Source organism: Microcaecilia unicolor, chromosome 6 (assembly GCF_901765095.1).
Source record: "Microcaecilia unicolor chromosome 6, aMicUni1.1, whole genome shotgun sequence".
In the NCBI taxonomy this organism is placed as follows: Eukaryota; Metazoa; Chordata; class Amphibia; order Gymnophiona; family Siphonopidae; genus Microcaecilia; species Microcaecilia unicolor.
The window spans coordinates 317,793,567-317,820,138 of NC_044036.1; the positions used below are offsets into that span (position 1 = coordinate 317,793,567).

Consider the following 26,572-nt stretch of genomic DNA (forward strand, 5'->3'; position numbering starts at 1 on the left):
TTGTGTTCAGTTTTGGAGGCCGTATCTTGCGAAGGATGTTAAAAAAATGGAAGCGGTGCAAAGAAAAGCTACGACGATGGTATGGGATTTACGTTCCAAGATGTATGAAGAGAGGCTTGCTGACCTGAACATGTACACCCTGGAGGAAAGGAGGAACAGGGGTGATATGATACAGACGTTCAAATATTTGAATGGTATTAATCCGCAAACAAATCTTTTCCGGAGATGGGAAGGCGGTAGAACGAGAGGACATGAAATGAGATTGAAGGGGGGCAGACTCAGGAAAGATGTCAGGAAGTATTTTTTCACGAAGAGGGTGGTGAACGCTTGGAATGCCCTCCCGCGGGAGGTGGTGGAGATGAAAACGGTAACAGAGTTCAAACATGCGTGGGATATGCATAGAGGAATCCTGTGCAGAAGGAATGGATCCTCAGAAGCTTAGCTGAAATTGGGTGGCGGAGCAGGTGGGGGGAAGAGGGGGTGGTGGTTGGGAAGCAAGGATAGGGGAGGGCAGACTTATACGGTCTGTACCAGAGCCGGTGATGGGAGGCGGGACTGGTGGTTGGGAGGCGGGAAATACTGCTGGGCAGACTTATATGGTCTGTGCCCTGAAAAGGACAGGTACAAATTCAATTCAAGGTAAGGTATACACATATGAGTTTGTCTTGGGCAGACTGGATGGACCATGCAGGTCTTTTTCTGCCGTCATCTACTATGTTACTATGTTCTTAGTCTTTTTCACCCTGTAGTTAAGGCTCTCCTTTAACCTTACATGATCTCGTCCTCTGCTTTCTCAGACTTCACTCATTCTGTAGAAAACCATTTTCTTTCACCTCTTAAGATTTTGTCCTCTCCTCTCCCTCATCGACCTTGCTGCACTGGCAGCGCAGCACTTTTTCTCTCTTCAGAATTTCCCGCCTCTTTGGCTCCGATATCTCGCGCCGGCTGCGGCTCTCGCGATACTTCGTTCCGGGTAGACTCACACACTAGTCTGGGGGCGTCAATATGGCGGAGGCGGAAGGAGAGAGCTTGGAGTCCTGGTTGAGTGAGTAACCTGGTGCGGGGGGGAAGGAGGCAGGCGGACTTAGGAGAGCAAGGGGATAAAGAACGAGAGTCCTGATCGTGGGATTGTAGATGTTGCTGTTGCTGCCGGTATAACTGTGGGCAGAGGGCGGCAGTACAGAGCCCTTTTTACCCCCCCAGGCCTGTCGCATCCCCTCGGTAACGGGAACGCTGAAAGGACTCTTGTTTCTCAGTGACAGCCGCCTGTCTCAGCCTCATTACTGCTGGGGGAGTCACCGTTACCTACCCACTACACGTAGACATAACACTTCTTCCCTTCTAAGACCAAGTGTAGCAAAGTGTTGAAATGAACCTCCTCTCCCCCCCCCCCCCCCCCCCCCCCCCATCTCCCTCGGGTTGGTCCCGACGAAACGTTAACCTGGCTGTAGACAAGTCTCTTTCAGGTCACTTGTGTGTTTATAAAGCCTGGGTTTCCATGTTGTGTTTGTATTGAAACTTGATTGTTGATTGATCCAAATACCTTTCTCAATATTTAGATAGATCAATGTGCTCATGTCTGTTTGAACCATAACCCCCCCCCCCCTCCCAACCCCTGAAAGTGTCAACTATCGGAGACCTCTAGAGGTGCCAAGTTACCCAATTCCAGACTGGAGAATTTTGGACAGTCCTGGATTTGTGACCACCCCATCCTGTGGGACCTGTAGCACTGATTTCAATGGGCAGGATCAGACACTACAACTCCCACATTGCTTTGGGTATAAGTTCCAAAACAGGGCTGGCTCAAAGTCTCCAGCCTGGAACTGGGTAACTTGACAGCTCTGGACCTTGGGGCTGCTTCGTTAATATAGCAGAAGCCCATAGACCTGAGATAATAATTAGAGAATGACACTCGTCCCCGTGGGTTCTGTCCCTGTCCCCACCCCATCCCCACAGGTTCTGTCTCCATCCTCGCCCCATCCCCATGGACCCTGTCTCCTTCCCCGCAGTTTCTGTCCCCGCCCCACCCCTGTGGGCTCTGGCCTCATCTGCAGAAGCCTCAAGCACATTTGTCTTTTTAGAAGATGTGCAGGTAGCAGGATGTACAGGATCCCTCATTAAAATTTTGCTAGTTGTGGCCAGCATATTTGCTTGTTTTTCCAAAAAAATCTAAATATTGTCATCTGCATCACTCAAACTTAAATAATAGTCCAGTTCTTTAACAGACTTCAAAGTAGAAAATCACAATGGGACAAAGTTTGTCCTCATTCCCTTTTCGATATTGGGCACAGACTGCTGTATTTTCAATACATTTTGTACTGAAAAACATAATGTTCATGACATTGTAACAAGACTCCTGATGCAGGCTTCTTAGCCAAAACATGGAGCCGTATTGTCTTGAATGTTTGACTTTTAGAATAAAGACCACTTGTTTAATTTAATTTGTTTTTGGCATTTATATTCCGTTTAACCTACAAGTTCTAGGCAAAGTACAGAATCTTAGTTGAAGTAACTGTTACAGATAGAATGAGAAAGGGTTGTACAAAGAACCGGATTGACCATCACAAGGAATGTAAACAATTACAGGAAAATAAGGAAAATTACATATATAGGTAAAGGCATATGTGCTCCAATTCAAATCTAACAATTATATAGAGTATCTAATAAAATAGAGTGTCGAATAGTTAAAATTAAGCTTTGATCGTAACATAGGGAATGTGAGAAAGTGAGCAGGATTATTTGACAGATCATCCATATAGTTGATTTTTTCATCTTCTTCAAGTGTCTGATTTTTGTGGAATCTAGTAGTCCCAGTTCTTGGGAGATCCCTTATCTTGTCCTTTTCTAATTACCCATGACTTTAATCCTGACTGCAAGTTGGTTTTTGAGTTTGTATGTTTTCTAATTTCGTCCTAGGGGTTCTCGTGTAATGATTATTTGTAGGTTACTGGTTTCTTTGCTTGGGACGTAGTGTGTTCCATAGTACTTTTGAAATAGCCATATTTTTAGCAAGTGACAAAAGCAGATGCAGGTTATTGTTCTTATGTCCTGTGGAAGGAAATTCCAAAGTTCTGCCCTCCTTCCCAATAAGGTGGAATTGGAGAATTGTTTTCAACCGGCAGTCTTGGTGTGAAGATATGACCAATTTGATGTCCTTTAAAGATCTTAGGGCTCTTTTAGTTGGTAGAGCATTACAAATGTTTGTATATAGTTTTTATTTATTTACTAGTGAAAAAGGCCCGTTTCTGACATGAATGAAACGGGCGCTAGCACGGTTTTCCTCGGAGTGTGTATGTTTGAGAGAGTGTGTGTGAGAGACTGTGTGTGAGAGAGAGAGAGAGTGAATGTGCGAGTGTGTGTGACAGAGAGAGTGAGACTAGGTGCGAGAGTGTGTGTGTGAGAGAGAGAGAGAGTGAATGTGCGAGTGTGTGTGACAGAGAGAGTGAGACTAGGTGCGAGAGTGTGTGTGTGAGAATGAGAGTGTGTACCAGGGGTCCCCACCCCCCCTCCCTCCGATTTTCAGGGTCCATCACCCCCTCCCTCCCTCCCAGTTTCAGGGTCCCCTCCTCCCTCCGAGTTTCAGGGTCTCCCTGTCTCAGAGTTTCAGGGTCCTCCCCTCTCTCCCTCCCTCCTTCCGAGTTTCAGGGTCCCTGGCTCCGAGTTCCAGGGTCCCACCTCTCCCTCCGAGTTCCAGGGTCCCACCCACCCAGTTCCAGGGTCTCTTCCCTCCCACCCTACCACAGTGCTTCTCCCATCCACCAGCTAAGTCCTGGCCTGACCCACAGCCAGCAGGAGCTCCCGCATACTGTCTCACTCACAGACACCGAGAGACAACAGCGGGGCTGATGCAGCCACGGGCACTCAGCATGTTCGGCTTCTGTTTTTTTTTCGCGCGTATGCTGTTTGCTTAGTTCTTCGCTCGGCTGCCAACCGCGAGACACAAAGAGGGTAGGCAGTGTGCAGGCGCACTGAAAACTATTTTCGTTGGTTGGTTGGTTGCCTTGTCTCTCACTGTTCCGCCCTCGACGTCATCACGTTTTGACGCGAGGGCGGGACAGAGAGAGATGGTGACAGACTGACGAACCTTACGAACCCTTCACTTCAGTGAAGCCACGGAGTCAGCTTCAGAACGTTGGCGGTGGAAATTATTATAGTAGATTTGGATTTTGCTCACACCTTTTTCAGTAGTAGCTCAAGGTGAGTTACATTCGGGTACACTGGATATTTCTCTGTCCCAGGAGGGCTCACAATCTAAGCTTGTACCTGAGGCAATGGAGGGTTAAGTGACTTGCCCAAGGTCACAAGGAGCAGCAGTGGGATTTGAACCGGCCCACTGTTAGGGGAGATCCGACTGTATAATCCTTTGAAGATTAGTGTCATTAGTTTGAATTCTACTCTGGCTTTGCAAGGAAGCCAGTAATGTGTTCCCTCCATTTACCTCCTCCTATATGCTTGACTGCCATGTTTTTAACTATTTGTAGTTGTCTGGTAGGCCTGGGTAATAGGCTATGTTGCAGTAGTCTAGGACTGATATCACAAGGGCCTGTACCTCAAGCTGGAAGTGATTAGTGTTTAGCATGTGTTTGATGTGGCGCAGTAATAAGTATTTACATATGTCATTGTTGATTTGTGTGACCATTGTTAGATGAGAATCTTTCCAGACCCCTAGTAACTTTCTCTTTTTATTTTTTGGTTAAGGGTATTGTGATGTTTGTTAACTTTGGGGGCTGGTTGTGATGTTTGTTAACTTTGGGGGCTGGTTGGGAATATTTTATGCCCCCATCCCCCCATTCAGAGTATGTTGGCTTTGTCTGGATTCATTTTTAGGTCTAGTTCACAGATCATTGTCTTTGACGTGGAGATGTTTTGGCTTTGATGGACTTCGACCTAAGACCAGTTTAAACTGACAATATGATAATATTTTGAATACTGTTCTTTATGCACAGTGGTCAAGCTGGAAGAATTCCAGGCATCTAAAATGGGAGAAGATCAAACCCAAGCTTTCCTTAGAAGTTCAAATGGCAAGACTATTACTTTTATACTTTGGCCACATCATGCAAAGAGGAAGATCATTAGAGAAAGACATCATGCTTGGCTAGGTTGAAGGTTGGTGCAAAAGATGAAGACCAGCAATTTGATAGATTGTTACATTAACAGCAATGGATGCCCCTCTATCAGCAATTGACCACCTGATTGAAGACCGAACACAGCTCAGGACAACTATTTATAAGGTTGCCATGAGTCCACATTGATGTGACAGCACATAACAATAACAGCAAAATTCAGGCCTAGCGTCCAACAGAAGAGAGGTAAACAGTGTCTGGATGGAAAGAAGCTGCAGCAACTGCTGCCGATGGGATCAGAGATAGGAAGTTATGGTTGCTGCTAATGAGGCCAGGGAGAGGAAGCTTTGACTACTATAACTGGCAAGAACAGAGCTAGAAAGAGGAAATCCTCATGTCTGCTGCTGATGGAAAAGTGCGCAGCCTATATATACCCTCACAGTTGATCCCTAATATTACACATGATGTATCGTGTACTCTGGACAATGTGGGAAAACCGAAACCACAAGGAGACATAGCGCTACTTATCCTTGAGTGAGGGTTCACACAAGACCCAGAACCCAGCTGTATGGCCAAATCTGTGCCAGAAGGGGGAGGCTATGAACAATCTGAACACATCCACAAAACACTAGTTTAGGTGTGAAGTGGACACGTTACAGGACAAAAAAAAAAAATCAAGCAGTAAAACTGAACAGCTAGGCTTTACTGGTAAAACCCAGACTTCAGCACTGCTAACAGATGTTGCTAAATCCATAAATACTAAATCTCCACACTGAAGCCTACATAGACATCCAGTAGACCTTCTGTTATGCCCACTTACTTTTATCTTGCTGCACCATATGCCTGGAATAGACTTTTTGAGCCAGTACGTCAAGCTCCATCTCTGGCCACCTTCAAATCTAGGCTAAAAGCCCACCTTTTTGATGCTGCTTTTAACTCGTAACCCTTACTTGTTCAGTACCCTTATTTCATCATCCCCATCTTAGTAATTCCCTTATCTCTTATTTGTCCTGTTTGTCTGTCCTAATTAGATTGTAAGCTCTGTCGAGCAGGGACTGTCTCTTCATGTTTAAGTGTACAGCGCTGTGTACACCTAGTAGCACTATAGGAATGCTAAGTAGTAGTAGTAGTAGAGCTAGTTGGGCCATGGAAAAGGAGAATACTGGGAGGGAGGGAAGACAAGTGAAAGAGGTGGAGTTGGAGGAGGGAGAAAGAGAGTGTATAGCAACCCTCTTGCCTCTAAAGGGAAGATAAACAAAACAGAGGAGAAATACTCCAGAGATGAGTTTTTCTCTTTTATAATAATGCTACAATTTATTAGAGTAAATAAATGGTTACAATAAAAATTATTTTGTCTCAGTGTTACAGAAAATTGAATTCTAATTTATATCAGTCCAAATTTCAGTATAAGAAAAATAAAATCTCTCTCTCTCTGGTGTTTCTGTGTATTTCCCTGGAAGCTTAACAAAAATCTGACTGCCACAAAATGTGCTTGTCAGATTACTTAAGCTTAATTTTGTCCAATCACTTAATGCCTTATATTTTCTCCCTTACTTATCTGGTAGTCTTCAACTCTGACCTCTAAGGTCACCTTCACATAATTCTGCTTCTTTGGTATTTTTCCCAATTATCCATCATTTGCCCTTTGTAACCTCTGTCCCTCGAATACTTATCACTCATAATTGTCCTTCACTGAAAATGTCTCTGTGTTATGTTTAGAGCCTGTTTGAAGCAAACAAACAGACACTTCTTAAAGTTTATGGCCCATTACTAGGGCTAAGCAAGCCTGTCTATGGTCTGTGAGAAGACCAAGAAGACACAAACTATCTAATTGCCCTACTAGATCATAAATAAGGGAATAAGTTATATATACAAAGCTGGCTGATCTGCAAACCCAGACAGCTCTATACTAAACAAGAGTTACTTGGTGGTCAGATAATAAGTCATTGGCAGTTTTGTTCTTGGTAGAGAGATTACCCCGTTTAGACGGCAGGTGACATCTTTAATGCACTTTTCTCTTTCATAACAGAAGGTCTTTGCATATAAGACTAGCTTTGCATGTTAGCACACAGATTAAATGATTGGGCACACAGATAAACCTGAGGATTAGATTATACTAGGTATTATGCTGTTGGCCTGCCTTTCCTGAAAACACTGTATATATTTAATTTTCTTGTCCTTACTATAGATAAGGCCACTAACCCTTGTAATCGTCAGGAGGATTGGGAGTATATCATTGGCTTCTGTGATCAGATCAACAAAGAACTGGAAGGGTATGTAGTAGCATCTCGTTATTTGTAGTTCATCTGAGAAGTACTCAATTCATAGTTGGGGATCCTAAAATACAAAACATTATTTTCTTTGGAATAATTACATTATTGTTTAACAAGCTAACAAATACATGGTGACATTTTTTTGGATTTGGCTCACCCCTTTTTCAGTAATAGCTCAAGGTGTGTTGTATTCAGGTACGGTAGGTATTTTCCTTGTCCCTGAAGGAAAGTTAGCCTGTTCATACTTGAGACAGTGGAGGGTTAAGTGACATACCTAAGATCACAAGGAGCAGCAGCAGTAGGATATGATAATGTATATATAGAAAAAGACAAGAAGTGAGAACAGAGTCAGGCTCTTTGAAAAGTCCAGAGACGCTGGATGTAGGTAGAAAACTTTAATAAAGGATGACTCAACAATGCACCATGTTTCGGCACACATGGTGCCTTCTTCAGGGGTTTGCACAGATACAAATAAAAGCAAATGAACAAATCATATAAAAAAATATATAATATATGTGCACATTAATGTAAAACATGAATATTAAAACTACAATACTAAACATTGAAAAATCATACAGATGAGCAATTAAAATTAGAAATTAAAACTCGAGTATTGAGAGAGTATAAACATAATGATAAAATATTCATATGTAAAAGAGTCTAAATATAACTAGAAAATATAAGTGAAAGGAATTTCAAGGCACTATGTAGAGGGATTACATGAAGGACAAACGGATGTACAACATTGTGCTTTGTATTCCTTTCACGTATGAATATTTTATAGTTATGTATGAATATTTTATCGTTATGTTTATACTCTTTCAATATTTGCTTTTGATTTCTAATTTTAATTGCTCATATGTATGATTTTTCAATGTTTAATCTTTATTGTATTTTTAATGTTAATGTTTTAGTTTAATGTGCACATATATTATATATATATATATACCTGTATATATATATATATATATATATATATATATATATATATATATATATATATATATATATATATATATATTTTATGATTTGTTCATTTGCTTTAATTTGTATCTGTGCAGATTCCTGAAGAAGGCACCCTGTGTGCCAAAACATGGTACCTTGTTGAGTCAGCCTTAATTAAAGTCTTCTACCTACATCCAGCGTCTCTCGTCTTTTTCGAAGAGCCTGACTCCGTTCCTACTCCTTGTCTTTTCCTGTGGTTCTCTGTGGGATATCAGTGTATACATAGAACCATATAGCGAACTGGAGCCACAAAACATTTTAATGGTCATAAATCTACAGTGGATAGAGCTTAGGTTGGTAAGTGAAAAATGTTAATTCTTTGTTGTGTTATTCAGAGTAAGAGGAAAGAACAAGAAAAAGAGGTTAGGCTATCCGCTTGTATGGCTAGCTAAGATTAAAGTGACTGAGGGGAGATCCCTCCCCCCATTGCAGATGGAGACCATAGGGAGGGGTGTGAGTGCTTTGAGAGAAGCTTGGAAGTAAATGACAGTGGGCATGGGGATAAATTTTGAATCCTGTATTTATTAATTGGGCAAAGAGGGTGGTAGGGCATGGGAAGGTGGCAGATCGGTTGTGGTTGCAGCAGAGCAGGGTCTTATGCCACATTCATGTTTTTTTTCTGTAAATACAAGTCCCACCCACTTGCCCTGCAGTAAGTGAAGGGTGGAATTCTGTTTGTTGCTTTGGCTTGTTTGAAAGTTGTTGCTTGTCACAGTGGGGGTGGAAAATCTGAGTGGGTGAAATATTTTTTAGAGAACTCGAGATGGAAGCTTTTCTAGTAGTGCAGTTGATGCTGTGGGGATGCAGTGTTAGTTGATGATCCCCAGACTGGCAGATTTTCATTCCTTGGAGGGAGGGGTTTGAAGATGGAGCAGGGGAACATGGACATCACAGCTGAGCTTGGAATAAGCTTTGCTGAGTTGGTGGCTGTCTTTCCAGTCCCTTTCCATCTGAAGTGAGGGTTAAAGTAGGGGAAGGAGGAGGCTGTCGACTTAGTGTGATGCGTTTGTACTGGCTCAGGTGTGCACATTTTCAGACAAAGCGGCAGCCAGACTTTGATCCCAATGGCCCTCCTCTTGTGTATCATTTCAAAAAGGGAGTGGGGAATAGTAGTTGGGAGAGGGGGGAATAGGAGGTGCACTCCTAAGTGCCTATATTTTATGTCATGTAAATTAGCAAAAGAAAAAGAAAAGGGCAGGAGGGGGATCAATTTTGACATATTTAATACAAATGATTTATGACTACAACTAATAACTTTTTGTCTGTTGTTTAGAAAGACTTTGTGGTTTCTAGTAAAGTATTTATTTGAAATACTTTTATATCCTCAATCTTAAAATTCTTAGCAATGTCTAATAAAAGTAGTAAATTAGGTGAAAACTATACAACCCCCCCCCCCCCCCCCCCCCCCAGGATGTGTGTTACTTGATTGACAAATTGACATTTCATTCATTTTCAGACCACAGATAGCTGTACGACTGCTGGCTCATAAAATACAGTCCCCTCAGGAATGGGAAGCAGTCCAGGCACTCACAGTAGGTATAGCCTTTTCCACAAAACTGGAAACCTGTGTGCATGGATAGGTGAGGCTAGTAGAGTTAGAACAGTTTATAGAACAGAATGATGACAGTGAACAACAATGTAGATTGTGTTAGTACCACAAAGAGGCATATTTTCAAAGCACTTAGCCTCCCAAAGTTCCATAGAAACCTATGGAACTTAGCCTCCCAAAGTGCTTTGAAAATATGCCTCATAGTCATCGATTGGAGATTCTACTTTGTTAGAAACAACTGAGCCAGATAAAGCCCAGGACTTAGGATTTATCTTAGCTAGTTTTGAGAGACTACAATAATGAGTACGTAATTGCAACTGACCTGCAATTAATGTTACAGTTTGCTTTGAAGACTTTTTGGCGCTCACTGTGGTATCACTTTATTTAAAATTCTTACAGACCTCTTTTCCTGGTCCCCAATGGGCTCAGCCAAAGTAGTGCATATCCATAAAATAGAAATAAGATTTAGGGGTCCTTTTACGAAGGCGCGCTGCAAAGTGGCTTGCCTTAGTGTAGGTGCGGGTTTTGGGCGCACGCAGAATCATTTTTCAGTGCGCCTGTCAAAAAAAAAAAAAGGCCTCTTCCCCAACCCCCTCCCGAAAATGGATATGCAGCAAAATCAAAATTGCCGCACGTCCATTTTGTGTCTCTGACCTTACTGCCAGCCATAGACCTAGCAGTAAAGAATTTGGGCGGTAAGGACCTACGTGTATCAGATGCCACTTGACGCGCGTCTGCTACACTCATTCGAAAATAATTATTATTTTTCAGACTCGCGTAGCGGATGCACGCCAAAAATGAAATTACTGCAAGAGCCACGCTGTAGTCGTGCAGTAAGTCCATTTTGGTACGCGTTGGATGCGCATAGTCGCCTACGCAGCTTAGTAAAGGGGGCCCTTACTTTGCTTATCCATTCCTCCTTTTTGAAGAAGACAGCATTGTGTGTTCTTTGGTCTTTATTTGAATTGGGGGAATTTTCCTGAATTGAGGGTTTTAAAGTTTGAACACTCAACACTTGTGCCTCATAGATGCAGCTGTCTGGAACAGGGACAATTCAGCAACATCTTAAACTCCTAGTAGAGCTCTCTCTAGATCAGTGGTTCTCATCCCAGGCCCATCAAATCCAGCTAGTCAGATTTTCAGGAGACCCACAATGAATATGCATATGAGAGATTTGCATACGATGGATGTCATATATGTAGATTTATCTCGTGTATATTTATTGTGGGTTTCCTGAAAACCTGACTGGCTGCCTGTGTCCCAAGGACTGGGTTGAGAATCCCTTCTTTATAGACAGAAACTCAAAACTTGTCCTCTGCATCTTTCAGTACCTGTTACTTCATTTGTTGATGACTTGATTTCAGGTTCTGGAAGCCTGTATGAAGAACTGTGGGAGAAGATTTCATAATGAAGTTGGGAAATTTCGTTTTTTAAATGAGCTGATAAAGGTTGTCTCTCCAAAGGTCAGTCTGACTTTTTTGTTTTGTGTTTCTGAAATGGTAAAATAAATTCAGAATGCATCTGCATTCTTTTGGGGAAATATAAGACATCATGAACTTCAGTACTACCACTGACATGTATTTTTAAAAATTGGTCTCCAAACAAAGTAGCTTTTGTTCAGTAACAAATCTTGGGCTTCCTCGTGGCATTCTAGTTGATTTTATGACTTTTTGGGTGAATCAGTTCACCTTCTTATATTCATTTCACCTTGCTGATTATTTCTTTATATATGTATATCAATAGAAATCAAACAAAATAAAACATGGAAAAGAAAATAAGATGCTACCTTTTTTATTGGACATAACTTAATACATTTCTTGATTAGCTTTCGAAGGTTGCCCTTCTTTCTCAGATCGTAAATAAGCAAATGTGGTAGCAGATAGTATATATGAGAGAAACATCAAAGCATTACTTTGACAGTCTAACAGAGTGGGAGGGTGGGGGTATGCATGGGGACATCAAAGCTCTTCATTGATATTCTAACAGAATGGGTGTTGGTAGGTGAGAGGAGGGTAATAAACAGAGAAATACAGCTTTATGTTTTATAATGAGTTAGAAAACCCAGATCCTTATTAAGTCCTGTTTGTTGGGTGTCAAAATATTCAATCATTCTTATTTCAAAGGTCTTACATTCCTGTATTGTTTTAAAATTACCTTTCAGCATTCTTACTGTGAAATCACTGGTGCAGCGTTCTGGTCTAGTGAAGTGTTGGCCCACAGGGGTGGGGGGCCTGACTGGCACCAGCTATTTTCATGTGATGTCTGTGCAGATTGAATCTTGTCTTAAGCATCTGGCCTGTTTCTCCAATATAGCATCCTTCGTTACATTTGTTACACTGAATGATATATACCACATTGGAAGATGAGCATGTAAAATAGTCCTTTATGTTGAATATTTTTCCTTTGTGAATGACTGTGGGGTCTTGTGAAATGTTTTGGCATAGTTTGCAGCTGGCTGTGTTACACGGAAACGTGCCCTTTTCTTTTTCCGTCTGTGTTGGAAGTTTACTTCTGATCAGCTTGTGTTTTAAATTTGGTGGCTGTCGGAAGGCCAGCACTGGTGGGGATGGGAATATCTCTTTCAGTAATTCATCTTCCTGAAGTAGTGGCTGTAGGTCTCTTATGATTTTCCTCAGTTTCTCCAGCTCTGGGTTGTATGTCACTACAAGGGGAATTCTGTCTGTGGCTTTTTTTTTCTTTGTACTGTAGTAGCACACCTCTCTACTTTATATATGTATAAATATCTATATGTCTCTATCTATCTATCTATCTATCTATCTATCTATCTATCTATCTATCTATCTATCTATCTATCTATCTATCTATCTATCTATCTATCTATCTATCTATCTATCTATCTATCTATCTATCTATCTATCTATCTATCTATCTATCTATCTATCTATCTATCTCTTAAAGCTGTTAATTTCCTGATGTCTGAGTGCTAGCAGTGGCTTGGAAGAAATCGGTGATCTATTTATTTCTGTGTTTGTTGCTTTTAAAAAGTTACATTGTAATATCAATGTCCTGCCCCTCCCCCATAGTTTCTGTGAGTAGTTACCTGGTATTAAGAGGCAGGCTATTCAGACTATTAGACTTCCATCTGGTGAGCAGCTGGAATCTCTGTCTCATCTAAAGATAAGCTTCCATATACAGTGGTGGAAATAATTATTTGATCCCTTGCTGATTTTGTAAGTTTGCCCACTGACAAAGACATGAGCAGCCCATAATTGAAGGGTAGGTTATTGGTAACAGTGAGAGATAGCACATCACAAATTAAATCCGGAAAATCACATTGTGGAAAGTATATGAATTTATTTGCATTCTGCAGAGGGAAATAAGTATTTGATCCCCCACCAACCAGTAAGAGATCTGGCCCCTACAGACCAGGTAGATGCTCCAAATCAACTCGTTACCTGCATGACAGACAGCTGTCGGCAATGGTCACCTGTATGAAAGACACCTGTCCACAGACTCAGTGAATCAGTCAGACTCTAACCTCTACAAAATGGCCAAGAGCAAGGAGCTGTCTAAGGATGTCAGGGACAAGATCATACACCTGCACAAGGCTGGAATGGGCTACAAAACCATCAGTAAGACGCTGGGCGAGAAGGAGACAACTGTTGGTGCCATAGTAAGAAAATGGAAGAAGTACAAAATGACTGTCAATCGACAAAGATCTGGGGCTCCACGCAAAATCTCAACTCGTGGGGTATCCTTGATCATGAGGAAGGTTAGAAATCAGCCTACAACTACAAGGGGGGAACTTGTCAATGATCTCAAGGCAGCTGGGACCACTGTCACCACGAAAACCATTGGTAACACATTACGACATAACGGATTGCAATCCTGCAGTGCCCGCAAGGTCCCCCTGCTCCGGAAGGCACATGTGACGGCCCGTCTGAAGTTTGCCAGTGAACACCTGGATGATGCCGAGAGTGATTGGGAGAAGGTGCTGTGGTCAGATGAGACAAAAATTGAGCTCTTTGGCATGAACTCAACTCGCCGTGTTTGGAGGAAGAGAAATGCTGCCTATGACCCAAAGAACACCGTCCCCACTGTCAAGCATGGAGGTGGAAATGTTATGTTTTGGGGGTGTTTCTCTGCTAAGGGCACAGGACTACTTCACCGCATCAATGGGAGAATGGATGGGGCCATGTACCGTACAATTCTGAGTGACAACCTCCTTCCCTCCGCCAGGGCCTTAAAAATGGGTCGTGGCTGGGTCTTCCAGCACGACAATGACCCAAAACATACAGCCAAGGCAACAAAGGAGTGGCTCAGGAAGAAGCACATTAGGGTCATGGAGTGGCCTAGCCAGTCACCAGACCTTAATCCCATTGAAAACTTATGGAGGGAGCTGAAGCTGCGAGTTGCCAAGCGACAGCCCAGAACTCTTAATGATTTAGAGATGATCTGCAAAGAGGAGTGGACCAAAATTCCTCCTGACATGTGTGCAAACCTCATCATCAACTACAGAAGACGTCTGACCGCTGTGCTTGCCAACAAGGGTTTTGCCACCAAGTATTAGGTCTTGTTTGCCAGAGGGATTAAATACTTATTTCCCTCTGCAGAATGCAAATAAATTCATATACTTTCCACAATGTGATTTTCCGGATTTAATTTGTGATGTGCTATCTCTCACTGTTACCAATAACCTACCCTTCAATTATGGGCTGCTCATGTCTTTGTCAGTGGGCAAACTTACAAAATCAGCAAGGGATCAAATACTTATTTCCACCACTGTACAAAAATGAAATCGTTGTATACCAATACAATCTCTTTTTTTTTTTTTTTTTCTTATTTGCTTGTGAAACATGCAATTCACAAGCAAATAAGAAAACAAAAAAATAAGAGATTGTATTGGTATACAACAGTTTATTTTTTGTATAGGGAAGCATATTTTTGAAACCAGGACGTTTGTATTTACCCCATATATTTTTCTTAGTCATCTAAAGGTAAGACAAACAAATAACTACATTCTATCATCTTACATTCTATCATCGCTTTTGACACTGTCAATCATGACTTACTTCTTGCCACACTGTCCTCATTTGGGTTCCAGGGCTCTGTCCTCTCCTGGTTCTCCTCCTATCTCTCCCACCGCACCTTCAAAGTTCACTCTCATGGATCTTCCTCCACCCCCATCCCCTTATCTGTTGGTGTTCCCCAGGGATCGGTCCTTGGACCCCTTCTCTTCAATCTACACCTCTTCCCTGGGCTCCCTGATCTAATCTCATGGTTTCCAGTATCATCTCTATGCTGATGACACCCAACTGTATCTCTCCACACCAGACATCACCGCGGAGACCCAGGCAAAGGTATCGGCCTGCTTATCCGACATTGCTGCCTGGATTTCCAACCGCCACCTGAAACTGAACATGTCCAAGACCGAGCTTATCGTCTTTCCACCAAAACCCACTTCTCCTCTTCCTCCACTTTCTATCTCAGTTGATAACACCCTCATCCTCCCCGTCTCATCTGCCCGCAACCTCGGAGTCATCTTTGACTCCTCTCTCTCCTTCTCTGCGCATATCCAGCAGATAGCCAAGACCTGTCGCTTCTTCCTCTTTAACATCAGCAAAATTCGCCCTTTCCTCTCTGAACACACCACCCGAACTCTCGTCCACGCTCTCATTACCTCTCGCCTGGACTACTGCAACTTACTCCTCACCGGCCTCCCACTTAGCCATCTATCCCCCCTTCAGTCTGTTCAGAACTCTGCTGCACTTCTCATATTCCGCCAGAACCGATATACTCATATCACCCCTCTCCTCAGGTCTCTTCACTGGCTTCCGATCAGATACCGCATTCAATTCAAGCTTCTCCTTCTTACCTACAAATGCACTCAGTCTGCTGCCCCTCACTATCTTTCTACCCTCATCTCCCCTTACGTTCCCGCCCGTAACCTCCGTTCACAGGATAAATCCCTCCTCTCAGTACCCTTCTCCACCACCGCCAACTCCAGGCTCCGCTCATTCTGCCTTGCCTCACCCTATGCTTGGAACAACCTTCCTGATCCCTTACGCCAAGCCCCCTCCCTGCCCGTCTTCAAGTCTTTGCTTAAAGCCCACCTCTTCAATGCTGTGTTCGGCACCTAACCCTTGCCGTTCACTGAATCCAGACTGCCCCAATTTGACTGCCCCTATCGGACCGACCGTTCACTTGTCTATTAGATTGTAAGCTCTTTGAGTAGGGACTGTCTCTCTTTGTTAAATTGTACAGCGCTGCGTAACCCTAGTAGCGCTCTAGAAATGTTAAGTAGTAGTAGTATTTACCTGTCTACATCTGCCTCTCTGTACTTTTTCTGTATCTATTTAGAGAATATTTAAACCTTATCTTTCATTGTGTGCACTGCTTACTTACATCCTGAACTGTTACATTCTGATATCTGTTTACCAGCTTGTGCACTACTATATTAAAGCTGTTAATTTCGTGATGTCGGAGTGCTAGCACTGGTTTGGAAGAAATGAGACTTATTTATTTCTGTGATTTTTTTGCTTTAAAACTTTTTTTTTTTTTTTTTTAAGAAATCAGTGATCTATTTATTTGTTTGCTGCTTTAAAAAAAGGTGATATCAGTATCCTGCCCCTCCCCCATAGTTTCTCTACGCAGTTACCTGGTACTAGAGGCGGGCTTTGTTAGAAGCATAGGTGGGGCTATTCAGACTATTAGACTGAGGGCCAGATGCACTAAACTTAACGAGCCATTAACGAGCAAGTAGTAAACCGTGGCATGCACAAAAGGCTTCTCCGAGCCATTTTCCGATCACAGTAGTAGCTAACGAAAACGGAATGCAGATGATCCAAAGGCTATTATAATGAGCTGCACTACCGTTGCAAGGCTATTATAATGAGATGCACTACCGTTTTCTGATCCCCTTACTGTGGAAAACCTAACGGGAGGTCTACACTTCTTGTTGGGGCAAAGGAAAGAATCGGAAGAAAAAAAATGTCGTCGGGGACGTCCTTTTTGGACGTCCTTCACCTGTTTTAAAAAAAAACCCACTCCGAAGACGTTCTTTTTGGACGTATAACCCACTCCAAAAAGACATCCTTTTTGGACGTCCATTCAAAACAACAACAACAAAAAAGGATGTCATACTTCTTAATTAAATTTAACAAAAAACCAGTCGGGGAAAAAAACCGTCCAAGTGCTCGTCCGGGACGTCCTTTATGGACGTCCTTCACTCAAAACAACAACAACAAAAAAAAGGACATCGTACTTCTTAATTTTTACTCTTGCTCTTCTGTTTTAAATTTTTCTTTGAGACATTTTTCCCTTCCTCATCAGCAGCTGAATAGAAGGCTAATGGACGATTGTGAGGCCCCCCACGGCCTCTCAGCCAATCACAGCATGTTTAGCTGACACCAGTGACAGCTAAACGCGCTGTGATTGGCTGAGAGAGACCTGGAGGAGGGGCATAATCGAGCACCCTTGAAGAAAAGCCTGTCCTGCTCATCAGGGACGTCCTTTTTTGGTTTAGTGAAGGACGTCCTTTTTTTGTTGTTTTTAGTGAAGGACGTCCATAAAGGACATCCTTGGCATGCGCAGAACAGCCAGCATAACGCTTGGCTGCTCTGCGCATGCTCAACCAGCCGACTGGCTTCCGAGGGAATAGAGAATGCAAGTAAGCTACAACGAACAGCTCATTTGCATTCCCTTTCCTTAATGCATGGCCGTTCCCTACCGATTTGCTATGGAATCGGTAAGGGAAGGGCTCTTCCGAGGACCTTAGTGCATCTGCCCCTGAGTCCTTGGACTTGCTTACAGAGCAGCTGGAATCTCTGTCTCATCTAAAGATAAGACAACCAAATAACTGCATTGTATCATCTTATTATCTGTCTACAACTTCTCCTGCCCCCTCCCCCACAGTTTCTGTAAAGCAGTCACCTGGCCCTGGTGGCATGCTTTTCTTGCAGTGTAGTAAGGTAGTTTATTACATCATTGGAGATAGTATTCACAGCTAACGCATTCTACAGTTCCCTCTTCAAAAGAGGGCAAGAAGTCATACTCTTTTCTCTACAGAGTTCACAATTAAACTACCTGCATCCAGTAACTTAGAGAGCAGGTGAAGGAAAATAAAATAGGGTTGGGACTTTGGTAGGCCTCTTCACTTCTTTTTATCCACAGGTACAAATAGCTCCTACAATTGTAGTATGGCAAAGAAATATCATGCCCTTAAAGCTGCAGCTCTCGTTACGGCTCCTGCCTCTGTACAGACTGAATGCTTGGCCCAAGACAAGATTCTGGTTTCATGCGATAAATGCATGCACATTGAATCCTTCACGAAAGAAGTACATGAACTAAGAGAGGAGATGGCAAAACTAAGAAGCATCTGCGACAACCAGAAAGTCTTCCCGGAGACTGATGGGCTCTTCAGCTTGGAGAAAAGACGGCTGAGGGGAGATATGATAGAGGTCTATAAAATAACGAGTGGAGTGGAACGGGTAGATGTGAATTGTCTGTTTACTCTTTTTCCAAAAATACTAGGACTAGGGGGCATGCGATGAAGCTACAAAGTAGTAAATTTAAAACGAATCGGAGAAAATATTTCTTCACTGAACGTGTAATTAAACTCTGGAATTCGTTGCCGGAGAATGTGGTAAAAGCGGTTAACTTAGCAGGGTTTAAAAAAGGTTTGGACGGCTTCCTAAAGGAAAAGTTCATAGACCATTATTAAAATGGACTTGTGGAAAATCCACTGCTTATTTCTGGGATAAGCAGCATAAAATGTATTGTACGTTTTGGGGATCTTGCCAGGTATTTGTGACCTGGATTGGCCACTGTTGGAAACAGGATGCTGGGCTTGATGGACCTTTGATCTGTCCCAGTATGGCAATACATATATATTTATGTAACATTGAGGGTCACTAGTAAACGGAGAGAAGATTTTGAGCAGAAAGAGGACAGCTGGACACAGGTCACCAAATTCTGCAAAATCAACCCCCAAACTCTATTTTCTGTTGAACTGAAGAATCTGTTCACAGGCCTGGAGGTAGAAGAACTGAAAACATCTTGGGAACAGGAGGAAATAACAATCAAAAATCCCAAGGCCACCGGATTGGTGGCCTATAAGAAATAAAAGATAGTGGTGGTCAGTGATTCTTTTCTGCGGGGTACTGAGGCACCCATCTTCCGACCAGACATGATGTCCAGGGAGGCATGCTGTTGCCTGGTGTCAAGATTCGAGATGTAGGAAAAAGATTGCCTAGACTCATCAAGCCTACTGACCACTACCTATGCTGCTAATCCATGTGGGCACAAATGATACTGCTAGGTATCATACTGAACATTTCAAACATGACTTCATGGCTCTGGGTCATAAGGTGAAGCATCCAGTTGCACAGGTGGTGTTCTCATCGATTCTTCCTCTCGAAGGTAAAGGCCGAATGAGGGAAGCTCACATCCTGGAGCTAAATGTGTGGCTGCGTGGATGGTGCAGACCTTTGCGCTTCGGTTTCCTGGACAATGGGATGATTTTCCAAGAGCTACTGAGCAGCGATGATGTCCATCTTTCAAGAAAGGGATGAAATGTTTTCAGTAACAAACTGGCTATAGTACTAAAGAAAGCTTTATACTAAATTTTATTTATTTATTTATTTGTTGCATTTGTATCCCACATTTTCCCACCTATTTGCAGGCTCAATGTGGCTTACAATGTTCTGTCATGGCATTCGCCATTCCAGGGTGAAAGATACAATTGGATTGCTTAGAGAGCATGGATGACATTCTTGAGTTAAGCAAGTAGGTATAGTAAGAGAACATATAGAATATAATCAAGTAGATATAGTAAGAGAACATACAGAATATATGGTGGAGTAGTGATGATTTACAGTTCTAGTCATTGATCATTGTGGTATGCCTTGTTGAAGAGATAGGTCTTCAGGGATTTACGAAAGTTAATTCGTTCGTAAATTGTTCTTAAGTTAAGTGGTAGTGCGTTCCACAACTGCGTGCTCATGTAAGACAAGCTGGACGCATGTATTAGTTTGTATTTTAGTCCTCTACAATTGGGGAAGTGCAGATTAAGGAATGTGCATGCTGATCTTTTAGCATTTCTGGGTGGCAGGTCTATAAGGTCTGACATATAGGCCGGGGCATCTCCGTGAATGATTTTGTGAACTAAAGTGCAGACCTTAAACGTGATGCGTTCTTTGAGAGGCAGCCAGTGTAGTTTTTCTCTTAGGGGTTTTGCACTTTCGTATTTCGTCTTTCCGAATACAAGTCTGGCTGCGGTGTTCTGGGCTGTTTGAAGTTTCTTGATAATTTGCTCTTTACAACCAGTGCAGTAATCTAGATGGCTTAGCACCATTGACTGTACCAGGTTGTCTTGGGATGGGTGAGAAAAGCCCCAAAGTCATTAACAATCCTCAGGAAGGTAAGACATCAAATACCCCTATAGAAAGGGAATAAGGGTAATATCTGTAGAGCCTTACATACCAATGCCTGTAGAACGATAAACAAATGCCTTGATCTAGAGGCTGCAGTGATAGAAGCTAACTTGGATATAGTGGTGGTCATGGAGACATGATTCATGGAGAGCCATGACTGGGATATAGTTATACCTGGCTATAATCTATTCAGGAAGGACAGGGTAAGAAAAAAGGTTGGAGGAGAGACATCATATGTTAAGAATAATATCAAAGTGACAGAACTGCAGGACATATGGGGTAAGGAAGAAGCGCTGTGGGTTAAACTGGTAAGAGGGAAAGGAAAACTTATTTACATTGGTGTAATATACAGGTCACCTTCACAGTCAGAAGAAATGGACAGAGACTTAATTGAAGATATCCACAAGGTAGCTAGGAAAGAGGAAGATTTTAATATGCCTGAGGTCAATTGGGGCGTTCCTGCTGCGGGATCGACTAGGAGCAAAGGGATCTTTGATTCTATGCAGGAAGAATTGTTTCAGCAGTGGGTGACAGAAGCGACATGGGATGGAGCTATTCTTGAGGGGGGGGGGGGGGGTTCCATGTGGTAAACCTGTTCTTGGATTTGGGCTCAGAGGTTCATAAGAGTACAGGCCTTCTGTTGCTGATTCTGATTGTATTGATTGGACTGGGAAATGGGGTGTGTGGAACAGGAGGAATCTTTGTATGGTAACAAAAAATGGCGATTATTATATTGGTATGTTTTACTGGTTTATTTCAATAAAATTGTTTAAACATAAAGGGCCAGTTGATGCGGTCAAAAGCTTTCTCCTTGTCCACTGCTAATAGCATGGTTGGTAACTTCTTGTGTGCCACCACCCACGTAAGCCAAGTAATTTGATATTATCCAATGTCTGCCATCCTGATACGAAACAAGCTTGATCTGCTTTAACCAATGATGGCAGCAGACTCACCAACCTATTGGCCAACAGTTTAGCCAGAATTTTTCAATCCACATTAATCAAGGAGATTGGTCTATAAGAACCACAAGTGCTGTCCCTCCCAGGCTTACATAATATTGTGATTCCCACTGTATTATCCTGCTGTGTGAGGGATTGACCTGCTGTCAAGGAATTAAAAAATCTATTTAAAATAGGGGACACCTGAGTGGAATATGTTTTGTAAAAGATGTTAGAAAACTCGCCCAATCCCAGAGACTTACTCCCTGGAAGGGAACAAATCACTGAACACACTTCCTCAATCGTAATCTCTCTCTCTAAATTCTGCAGGTCCTCCTCGCCCACTCTAGGCAGATATGCACTATCTAAATAGCGAAGAATATCCTCTGGGCAGATAGATGTATCCTTGGAATATGTGAGAGTAAAATTCCAAAAAATGATTTTGAATTTGTTGTTCCTTAAATAAGTAGTGCCCTTTATGATTCCTAATTTTCAGAATTTGAGCCTGGGATTGTGTTTTTGTAATTTACAGGCCAATAATCTGCCTGCCTTGTCTGCAAACTCAAAATACATTTGTCAAGCTCATCTTAGTTGAAATTATAGGATATGAAGGCATTACATGTGAAGCTCATTACGCTACTTATCAAAGTCCAATTTATCCCGTCTCAATTTAGTTTGCTGATATCGCTGCTCTGTATCTGTTGTATGAATCAATAAAGAACACTCCCAGTCTGCCCTCTCCCTTTTTATCCTAGATCCCCATTTTATCAACAATCCCCTAATCATCACTTTGAGACACCCCCCCCCCCCCCCCACACACACACAATGTGGCGTCTGATACCTCCCCGGTATCATTAATCTCCATATAAAGGCGCAATTCCTGAGTAATATCCTTTACTACTCTAGGATCTTTCAATAAACTCTTGTTAAGACGCCAATAGGACCTAATCTGCTTCTTCTCTGGGAGATGATACTCCGCCCAAACTGGCGCCTGATTTGACCAGGTGCTCGGCTCAATATAAACATGCATTAAACTTTCCAGCCAAAAAGGTGAGCCCAGTGGCATGTCCAGTCATGCAAAGCTGTCATGAGCAACAGAGTGAAAGGTATATTGCTGACTTTGAGGGTGTGCTGTCCTCCAAAGGTTGGTCAGTTTAGCATCCCGTACAACTTTTTGGATGGTCCCCATGCCCTGATACTGTGGGGGGTCGGTCTGTCTAACATAGAATTCAACACCAGATTGAAGTCGCCCCCTGAGATAATATGCCCCCGTGCTTTATCTTCCAATAGGTCATGCACCTGTCTCTAAAATTGACCCTGTTAATAACTTGGGGCATAAATATTAACAAATGTAACCACAATCCCCTGGAGATCCACCAACAGGGCCCTCTCATCTAGTGCTTTTACAGTCTCCTTGAGCCTCACAGTTCTACTTTTGCACTTTCTCCTATCACTTACATATTTAAGGAATATCTTGTCCATGAATTTTATCTTATTGTTTATTTCTTCTTCCATTTGTATCTTTGCTTGCCTGACTGCATTTCTAGGTATTGTAGCTTTCTGTGAGGCCTTTTAATTTATGAAGACTGTATAATTATGGTACAGCCAGAGACCCCCCACTGGAATGGTGGCAGGCCCAGTCATAGAGCTCAGGCTATTACAGACCTTGGCTGAGTCAGAAATCTGATGGCTGACATAACTGGGAGCTTACTGGAAAAGTATGGCCTAGTTTGTAGCCCAGATTGAGGCCTAAATAAGCTAAATTAGGAAAAGTTAGGTCAATAGATATGGAAACAAAATGGAGGATTTCAGCACAAAATGGAAGCCCGTATCTGTTACAAAGTGGAATTTTCTCTAATGTAAGTTAGAAAAACAAGTTGAGAAATGAGACTTTCCTGTGAGCAGGATTGTGGTCAGCCATGGTGTGAGAAAGGAAAGGTGTAGCTGGATGCAGGGTCTTGCTTAAGATTTGTGGTCAAGCGAGCTAAAGACAAAACCATGTTAGCAAGATAGAAGCTACTCATTAGCATGAGCCAATCAGTGACAACCATGACATTAGCATAGATCCAATCAGGTATATCTATTGTCATATTATCCATATCCTGAGGGCACCTATAAAAATCAGGGTATTTCCTGGTTTAAGTTAGGGAGAGAAAAGGGTTGCCTCTCTCTCTCTCCAAGGGAAACCAATGTGTCCAGCAGAATTGACAAATTACCTAATTGCTTTCCCTTGTAAAACCTCTAATTGGTAAGAGAAATTATAAAAGATTAGGAACTAATTAACACCTGTTTGCAGCTGGATTATTATATTCCTATAACTAATTGATTGTACGTGCCTGTTGTCAATCACTTATTTGACTTGTACCTTGGCAAATAAACTCCTCATTCCAAATGATGATTTGTGGGCTTCACTTAATGATGAAAGGCTGTAAGTATAAATGCTTTTGCTATATCAGGCTGTCTTTCACTGCATTGTATAACCTGTGACATAAATCCAGTTTGTCATAAGGCTGGTATCTTTTCCTTAGACCTAACACCTCTCTTAGTGGCAATTCCTTTTAGAACTTCACAACTCCTTGATTACCCCAGTACTAGTGCTATTTAGAGATGGAGTCAGATTAAGGTCACTCCAGCCTTCTTGGGGGGCTCTGGACCCCTAAATTCACAACAAGACTTACCTAATAATCTACTACTTTTGAGAACCAAAGTGGCCTTCTTTTCCTCTTTCTTTTGTTTACTTTCCTAACAAAAAGGTTTGTTGCCCTAAAATAGTCCCTTTCAGTTTTACCCCCACCGCTATTCTAGTTCCCCCAGCTGGTCCTATCTAGCTAACAACTCCTTTAGGTATTCCCCCATCTCGACAAAATTAGTTCTTTTAGAGTGTAAAATCTTCAACTTCGAATAAAGCCTCTCAATGCATTTTTTAATTTTGAACCACAGCATATGGTGATCACTAGATGCCAAATGATCACCCATTGTAACATCAGAAACACTCTTCCCATTTGTAAGCAGTAATACAATAAGGAATCCTACCAAGGGACAAAGGTTGTCACAAAAGATCTTGAGCACATAAAATATATTATGGTAAATGAGCATTAATATGGGAAGCCCGGTTTCCTTTATTTTCTGTTGTGAAAATTATCAAATATAGATTGTAATAGTCCCAAGAGAATTTGTTTCAGATGTAGGTGAGGAGATTTTATTGAATCATCAGAAGCACTGCTGATAAATATTACAGTATTTGAGATGTGTGGGACCTCATGTTTCTGTGATGTGTTGACCTGGGAGGCAGTTGTAAATATTCTGGCCTACTTTAATCTCCATTTCTTGTTTTGTAGTATCTAGGAGACAGAGTTTCAGAAAAAGTAAAAGCTAAAGTGGTTGAACTTCTATACAGCTGGACTGTGGCCCTTCCCGAGGAGTCTAAAATCAAAGATGCTTACCATATGCTGAAAAGACAAGGTGAGAGCAGGTTGTCTGAGAATACACACTTTTCTGCCCACAGTCTGTTTGTCACATATTTGTAACCGTCTCTGGAAAAAGGTGACTAAAGTAGTGGGTCCAAAATATTGAGCGTGACTGATTTTTGTTAATGTTATGGATCCATAATGTGTAGTCCCGTCCCTTGCTCCTGGGGAGGGGAAAACACTTCAGCCCTAGAGGCTGGAATAAGAGAGACAATCAGACTTAGGTATAGGAGCAACCAGTAAAAATCTTTATTGGTATCGCACTAAGCCAATACAAAATAATTGTTCTCTCTGGAGCAGGTTGTCACCCAGAAAAGCCAGACGCAAAGACTGAATAACAAAAACTACTCAGCAAAACTTTCTCTGTTTTCGTATATATACTGTTATAAGTTTTTTGTTTCTCCTAAATCATGTGATTTCTCCTAAACTAACATGATCATATATGGAATTTCCTGTTTCCTTCCATTACACAATATAGTAATATACAAAAATGGCAATTTCCTCTATTCTATCATCCTCTCCTGCTTGTGTTCACATGCACACTTTGTGGCCATTGGCTAATCCCTTATCAGTAAAGCGTGCTCCCAGTGTGCCAAAACCATGTAGCAAACTAGTATGAAACACCTGGTGTTCTGCTCTCTGAGCACATATTTCCGATGGAATATCTTAGACTTTGCAGAGTCCTCAGTCTCTCATCACGATCAAGGGTATATCCATGTATATCTGCCATATATGGGCCGTATAGCCTCAGTTCCTTCTGAGGTTGCACTCTGCTTATATGCAGCTGCAGGGAGAAAGTAAAATTATGCTGGTGACAGCAAAACTACGAGAAAAACTACACTGGCTCCCACTTAAAGAACGCATCACGTTCAAAATATGCTCCCTAGTTCACAAAATCATTTACGGAGATGCACCAGCCAGACCTGATCGACTTACCATCCAAGAATGCCAAAAGATCATCCCGCACATTCCTTAATTTACACTTCCCTAATTGCAAAGGTCTGAAATACAAACTAACGCATGTGTCAAACTTTACCTACCTGAGCACACAGTACAGGAATGCACTACCGCGCAATTTAAGGATGATTCACGATTTAACCAACTTCCGCAAACTACTGAAGACTCATCTCTTTGATAAGGCGTACCACAAAGATCAACAAATGTGAACGACACCTGCTTGCTATATTACTATCAGGTTTTTTTCTTCTTCTTTTCATTGTCACGTTACCCAAGATTCTTCTGTAACATTAAATACCTATTTTACAATGTATTTCCACCATTCATGATGTAAGCCACATTGAGCCTGCAAAGAGGTGGGAAAATGTGGGATACAAATGCAAAATAAATAAAACTAGGAAATCTGAGGGCTAGCAGGGCCATCTTACAGGCCTAGTATAGGAAGGAATATACAATAAGCAGTCTGTTTGAATTTCTGTAATTTTGTTTTTCACATAAAAGGATGGGGTTTGGTCTGTTGTATTAAAATTGTTTATTGTAACAGAATTCATTAAAACTTCATTTTTCTAGAGATGGTCACATTTAGTTTTAGAAGTAAAAATGTGGGCTTAAGTTGGAAGGAATAGAGCATGTTCTGACTCCCTTACTTCCCTTTGGGATAAGGAAATCTTTGTTACTTGATGTTAACCTTTGCATCACTGATAAAAGGATTAATGTTTACAGATACAACAGTGTTACCTTGGTTTGCTGTTCCAAACCAGCATTGTTCTTCTTTATTCCTATTCTAGGGATAGTATTGTCTGACCCTCTTATTCCTGTGGATAGGACTCTCATTCCCTCTCCGCCTCCTCGTCCAAAGAACCCTGTGTTTGATGATGAGGAGAAATCCAAGGTAAATATAAGTGCTATGGGTATATGGGCTTAAT

General features: G+C 42.0%; 1 protein-coding gene across 6 annotated transcripts in view; it reads left to right on the top strand.

Moving 5' to 3' along the window:
- Window positions 1-974: 974 nt before the first annotated feature.
- GGA3 (golgi associated, gamma adaptin ear containing, ARF binding protein 3) overlaps window positions 975-26,572 on the top strand; it is an 80,431-nt gene continuing 54,833 nt past the window's right edge. For 4 of the 6 annotated variants that reach the window (XR_003942650.1, XM_030208296.1, XM_030208297.1 and 1 more), the window contains exons 1-6: window positions 975-1,045; window positions 7,252-7,336; window positions 9,798-9,873; window positions 11,255-11,353; window positions 24,561-24,684; window positions 26,435-26,538. Coding sequence is in view for 5 of the 6 variants with exons in the window: in XM_030208296.1 (XP_030064156.1) it covers window positions 1,006-1,045; window positions 7,252-7,336; window positions 9,798-9,873; window positions 11,255-11,353; window positions 24,561-24,684; window positions 26,435-26,538 (528 nt within the window). In the remaining variant the exon portion in view is untranslated. Of the gene's footprint in view, window positions 1,046-7,251; window positions 7,337-9,797; window positions 9,878-11,254; window positions 11,354-24,560; window positions 24,685-26,434; window positions 26,539-26,572 lie in introns of those variants that run through there. The other 2 variants (XM_030208299.1, XM_030208300.1) reach the window with 2 other exon arrangements.